Source organism: Lepidochelys kempii, chromosome 7, assembly GCF_965140285.1.
Source record: "Lepidochelys kempii isolate rLepKem1 chromosome 7, rLepKem1.hap1, whole genome shotgun sequence".
Classification (NCBI taxonomy): domain Eukaryota; kingdom Metazoa; phylum Chordata; order Testudines; family Cheloniidae; genus Lepidochelys; species Lepidochelys kempii.
Window position 1 is genome coordinate 7083067 of NC_136386.1, and position 6302 is coordinate 7089368.

At 53.9% G+C, this 6302-nt stretch overlaps 1 protein-coding gene across 29 annotated transcripts in view; it reads right to left on the reverse strand.

The window, feature by feature from the left end:
* MAGI1 (membrane associated guanylate kinase, WW and PDZ domain containing 1) overlaps window positions 1-665 on the reverse strand; it is a 482542-nt gene extending 481877 nt beyond the window's left edge. For 19 of the 29 annotated variants that reach the window (XM_073351019.2, XM_073351030.2, XM_073351013.2 and 16 more), the window contains exon 1: window positions 79-658. In XM_073351019.2, the coding sequence (XP_073207120.1) occupies window positions 79-388 (310 nt within the window). In that variant the 5' untranslated portion in view covers window positions 389-658. Of the gene's footprint in view, window positions 1-78 lie in introns of all 29 variants that reach the window. The other 10 variants (XM_073351009.2, XM_073351022.2, XM_073351021.2 and 7 more) reach the window with 3 other exon arrangements.
* Between the last annotated feature and the right edge of the window lie 5637 nt (window positions 666-6302).

The following is a 6302-nucleotide window of genomic DNA, read 5'->3' on the forward strand; positions in this document are numbered from 1 at the left end:
GGGCTGGTGGGGTGTCGGGGGGTTGCCTTGCACCCCAAGTGCCCCCCCCGGCTCTCCCCTGCCGCCCCCCCCCCTTACCTTGTCTCACGGCTTTGACCGCGATGGGCTCCTGGCAGCTCCGGATCACTTCCAGCACGTCGTAGCGGGGCAAGCCGGACACGCGGACCCCCTGCACCTCCAGCAGCAGCTCCCCGGGGCTGAGCCCCCCGTCTTCGCCCCCGGCCAGCACCGGCGGGCCGCCCTCCTCCGCCGTCCCCACGTAGGGGAACTGCCCGTGCTCCGCGCCCCCGAGCAGGGGCAGCCCCGGCCGGCCGCCGGCCGCCCGGCTGGCCGCGCACTGGTGCACCCGGCTGCTCCAGTGGTTCTTCTTCTGGATCACTTTGGACATGGTGGCTCCGGCTCCCCTCGCCCCGCCAACCAAGCGGATGCAAAACAGGTGGCCCGGCGGGGCGAGCCTGGCTCGGCGCACAACTTTCCCCAGCCGCTCAAGCCATGCTCCGGCTCCGGCTCCGGCTCCCCCCTGGCTCCGGTCCGGTCCGGTCCGGTCCGGTCCGCCCGTCCGGACAGCGCCCGGCAGCTCCCCCCCCCGGGCTGCGCGGAGCCCGCTCGGCAGGAAGCGGCCGCGGCCCCTTTAAGCCGCTACAAAGACGCCGCTTGTTTGGTTACATTTCAGCCCGTCCCGTTCCAGCCGGGAGCCCGAGGAGCCGCCGGCGCAGGCGCCCTAAGCACGCTCCCCCTCCCCCCCCCCTCTCCTCTCCCCTCCTCTCCCGGGCCGGGAGCGCCCAGGCGGCTGCCCCGGCTCGCGGAGCGCGCGCGCGCCTGCCCGCCAGGCTGGGGCGGGACGGGCCGGGGTGCAAGGGCGGGGGGGAGCTGAATGGGGAGGGGGGGAAAGGGAAGGAGGAGCTGGGTTGGGGAATAGGGTGCCGGGGAGCAGAGTTGCGGGGTGGAGGGAGCTAGGTTGGGGGAGCAGGGGGGGAGGGGGGAAGCAAAGGGCAAGGAGCCGGGTTGGGAGCAGGAGTGCAGGGGGAGAGGACCAGAGTTGTAGGGTGGAGGGGGGAAGAGGGGGAGCTGGGGGCGGGCAAGGAGCTGGGCTGGGATCTGGGGTGCAGGGGGGAGAGAACCAGGGTTGGAGGGGGGATGGGGGAGCAAAGGGCAAGGAGTGGGGGTGCAGAGGGAAAAGGACCAGAGTTGCAGAGGGGATTGGGGGAGTAGGGGGGGATGGGGGAAGCAAAGGACAAGGAGCTGGGTTGGGAGCAGGAGTGCAGAGGGGAGAGGACCAGAGTTGCAGGGTGGAGTGGGCAAGAGGGGGAACTGGCGGGGCAAGGATTCGAGTTGGGATCTGGGGTGCAGAGGGAAGAGGACCAGGGTTGCAGTGGGGGATGGGGGAGCAAAGGGCAAGGAGCTGGGTTGGGAGTGGGGGTGCAGGGGGAAGAGGACCAGGGTTGCAGGGGGGAATGGGGGAGTAGGGGTTGGGATAGTAGGAAGGATGGGGGAGCAAAGGTCAAGGAGCTGGGTTGGGTGCAGGGGGATCAGGACCAGGCTTGGAGGGGGGGATGGGGGAACAAAGGAGGGCAAGGAGTGGGGGTGCAGGGGGAAGAGGACCAGCGTTGCAGGGGGAGCAGGGGGCAAGGAGCTGCACTGAGGGATGGAGGATGGGGATGGTGAGGAGCTGCGATAGAGGGGAAGGAGCCAAGATGGGGTGCAAGGAGGTGAAAGGAGCTGGACTGGGGGCTGAGGGAGCGGGTCAAGGAACAGCTCCGGGAGGTGGGGGATGGGGATGAGCTGGGATGGGGGAGCAGAGGGTGAGGAAGAAACACAGGGAAAGGGGGATGGGGAGAAAAAGCTGCCTGATACTTTTTCCGGGGTGAGGTGGAGGGAAGGAAAACATCCTGTCCACGTTGATGGTGCCTGGGTGCTGGGGAACAAATTACTGTTGGGGGGGGGGAGCTAGAGAGAGATGCTGCCTGTGTGTTGGGTGGAAAGGGACAGGGGAAAGACGTCCAAGGCATGAAGCACACAGGCGTGAAGCACACACACACACTGATTTGCAGCAGTTCTCAAACTTCATTGCATCACGACCCCCTTCGGACAACAAAAATTACTACACAACCCCAGAAGGGGGAGATCAAAGCCTGAGCCCCACCACCCTGTGGAGGGAGGGGGCAAAGCCAAACCCCAAGGGCTTCAGCTCCAGGCAGGGGGCCTGTAACCTGAGCCCCACTGCCCAGAGCTGAAGCCGAAGCCTGAGCCCCGCAGCCCAGGGCTGAAGCCCTCGGGCTTCGGCTTCAGCCCCGGGCAGTGAGACTCGGGCTTCGGCTTTGGTCCTGGGCCCCAGCAAGTCTAACACCAGCCCTGGTGATCCCATTAAAATGGGGTCATGCCCACCTTGGGATCCCGACCCACAGTTTGAGAATCCCTGGATTATAGCGTTCATGTTGATGATACTTCCGAGTGCAACAAGAGTCTGGGGGTGCTAAGGTGGGAACTGAGAAGGTGGAGGGAGCCTGGGGGGTTGCTGTGCGGAGAGGAGCTGGTGGAGAGAACTTGAGAGGAGGTTGTTCAGCTGATCCATAGGTGGTTAAGACAAAAGCTTCTAGAACAGCCTCCTCTATTCTTCATCTCCATTAGCCTCCCTTCTTCTTCCCTCCTATTCTTTTCCCATTGCTATTCACCAATCAACTCATCCCACTCTGCCCCTGCCTGTCCTTCCTTTCTTGGGCATTGAGGCAGCTGGCCACATCTACCTTCCCCTCCTGACTGCTCCAGGCTAACTTGGATCCAGCCAGGGGATCAGCCACAGTGGAAGAAGAGGCAGCTTGGCTATCTGCTGTCCCAAGAGTACCTGGCAGCCAGGGGGAGAAACTGAGCAAATCCCTTCTGGGTGCATGACAATATTTTTGGCAATGTCCATCTTTTCCACAGCTGATCCAAGTCTTTCCCTTTTTGAATTGCTCAAATGCAACTATTTCATACTTTCCTTCATTAGTTACAATAGGTGGAGCTGGTAGGAAGGTTGCCTAACTCTTTCCATTATAGGACCCTGTTTTCAGTTGCTTATAACTTTTCCAAACTTTAACTGTTCAAGCTGAAGTTTTCCAGGCTGGGTGTTTGCCTCTGGCTGGTTTTTTGATTTATTTTAGTTCTAGCAGAAACAGCTCAGCTGTTTCACAGAATGAGTTTAGGGAAAAATTTAAAATGTTTTAACCAAAGCTAAAACATGTCCACGCTATAGAGCTGAAATTTGGTAGGGTTCTTGCCCTGGAGTCACAAGTGTGCCTTTTACTGCCCTAGAGAAAGCCCACCAAAATTAGGCTAAGTTGGTGGCCTCTGAAAATCACAGTTCACACCTGTGTGGTAGAGGTTTGTTGAAGGCTGACTAAATGAGGCAGGGATCCTATGGAAAAAATACAATGTAGTCATGTAATTAAAGACTGTTTCATAAGGTGCACACACACATGGGGGGGGAATTAAGGTTGCACAGGAATCCTTAATTCTGGTATTTCTGACTTTACAACCTTAATAATGTTCTTTTGACATAGTTTTTTCAATGTACTTTTATTGTTTGAGAGATTATTAAAAATGGCTTCTTGAACCAATTCCTAAAGAGAAGCCTGCACCCTGCCCTTCCACAGAAAGGCGTTGATAATCCCACACCAACATCTCCCTACTAGATTTTTCCCACTGAGAAGGACATGGGCCTAACATGCTTTCCATGGGCCAAAGTTCTGCAAGCATCTCCAGAATGTCATTAACTGTCCCAGGCTGAAACTTGAGCAGAAAAAAAAAAGGCAGTTATCCCTTCCCAGATGAGCTCCACGCTCCCTGAAGCTGAAAGCCTTATTTGAATTCAGAGAGATGCAGTGGGTGAGACAATATATTTTATTGGACCAACTTCTGTTGGATGAGAGAGACAAGCTTTCGAACTACACCTGGTTTTTCCTCAGCAATCCAAGCAGTCTTACCCATGGGTGAAGCCGGAATAGCAAGAAATGCTCAATTTGGTTCCTAAATTGAGACCGTGAGCACACACCACCCACAACATTGCTGCTGATTGGGATCCTGGAATTGAAACAAATAAGCCCTTCTTTGCTTCCTGCACAGCCAGCTGTCAGATGTCACGTTAACAGTCTGCCATACGTTTGCCACCAGCCCTCTAGCTATCTCCCCCTCACACTTCATCTCCCTCTGGCTATTTCTATGCCAAGGTGACCTGTGAAGCTGGAGTATAAGAAGGTCTGTGGGAACCAGTGTTCTGACAGGTATGGACAGAAGATCACGACCGTGCCTACGGCAGAGTTGTCTGTTGGCTGGCTGCAATTGCTTAGAAATAGCTGAACCCAAACTGGTTTCACTAACCTCCAAAGACAGCCCAATGAACTCTGCTTCAACATGATGTTTGTGTTCTAGTATCAACATGCAGGAGGCTGTCGTTGGTCCAGGTAAAAGGTATTGCTCTGCTCCTTTCCCCCAAATAGAGACCTAGAGTACGGCCATTTTGTAAAAGGGGTAAAAATGCTCTTTGGAGCATGATTACTGTTATTTGTATAACAGTAGTGTTTAAATCCCTTGCTGAGGTGGGGCCCCCGTTGTGCTAGATGATGTACAGACACATAAATAAAAAACAATCTGTACTGAATGGCATAATAATCTAAATAGACCAGACAGACAAAGGGTAGGAGAAGAAAGAGGCCAAACAACTTGCCTGAGGCAAGACAGGGGGGAGGGATGGCTCAGTGGTTTGAGCATTGGCCTGCTAAACCCAGGGTTGTGAGTTCAATCCTTGAGGGGGCCATTTAGGAATCTGGGGCAAAAATTGGGGATGGTTTCTGCTTTGAGCAGGGGGTTGGACTAGATGACCTCCTGAGGTCCCTTCCAACCCTGATAGTCTATGATTCTATGACATCAGAGGAGTTTGCTGGCTCCTGTTGCCGTGAAAGGCCAGGAATAAAACCCAGGTCTCCTGAGTCCCGGTCCAGTGGCCTTTCAATGCCAATATTCACCCTCTCCTGAGGACTGGGGATCCAGACCAAAATACGGGATGTAAACACCTCTGAATGGGCCTGCTATGGACTGAAGATGGGAACAGGTGAGTGGAAATGTTCAGAGGGTCAATGTTGTGAGCAAATTTCCAAAAAGAACCTCAGATCACCACAAAGGCTTTTCAGTCCAGTACTTTTTTGTTTGTCCATTTCCATCTCTTTAAGCTTTCTCCCTGCTTCTTCTAACTTGGAATTTTTATTACAAAGATCTGCCGCTGCTCTGTGTTTGACCTGAAAGCTGGTGGCACGGCAGTGTCTTGGCCTTCCAAGAACAACTGCCTAGCATCTGCTAGTCTGCTGTATCTGTCCCTCCAATTGGCTGTCCAACCTGCCAGTCAGAGGGCCATAACATGCCTCTCTGTCTTGTGGGTTGTGCAGTACAGCTGAATCAGTGACCAAGCTGACTAAATTCCTCAGGGATCGAACGCTCAGTCTGTCTGCTAAACATGAGACACAGCAGCATAGCTAGGAGAGAAGGGTTTATAGTTTATTTGTGGGATTTTCTGCATGGCTGTTAATCAGAAATAAGATCCAACTGATAGAATTCATGCAACAAGTCTGAGTCTGCAAGTGGGAAGAGACTGTGTTTCTGCTGGGAACAGGGTGTAGATTATTCCCAGCATTGGTTCGCATGATTTGCTTTGTGACAGCCCTGCCCCAGCTAAACTCATCTGGGCTCCATGTGAATATCACATGAGTTGGGGCTGCTCTTCCCTCGGTTGGTGCCTGGATCTGAGAGAACCACTGATATCTCCTGGAAAATTTTTGAAAAAACTATGAAGAAACAATTCGGCTGCTATATTATATAGTATAGGACACAAGGACAGATCGTTGGGGGCGGGGGTTGTTTTCCTACTAGTGCTATAATACTGTGAGGTAAACGGGTGGTGTTCCCATTCTGCTCCTCACACAGTACACTTGTGCACTGGATTCCCTCTTTTCTCAGGGCTGCACTTACTGTTAACTTAAAGGACAATAGAGTAGACAAAAGCTTCAGCTTTCTCTATTCACTCTGCTGCAGAGTGACTTCCAAGCCTTTTATCCTCCTTAGCTGGAACCAATAAGGCTCACTTGGTCTGGCTCTCGGCATGAGTCAGGAGACTAGTTATAGGTCTCTCCGCCGAGTCCTAAATGCTGACATCAGGTGTAACTCATCCATTCTAGCCAATAGGATTTTAATGTTGTTCTCATTCTAGACACTCAGAAATCCATTGTTGCAAATGGTCCCTCCAAATGGTCAGCCCCTGCTATTTAAGCAGAAGG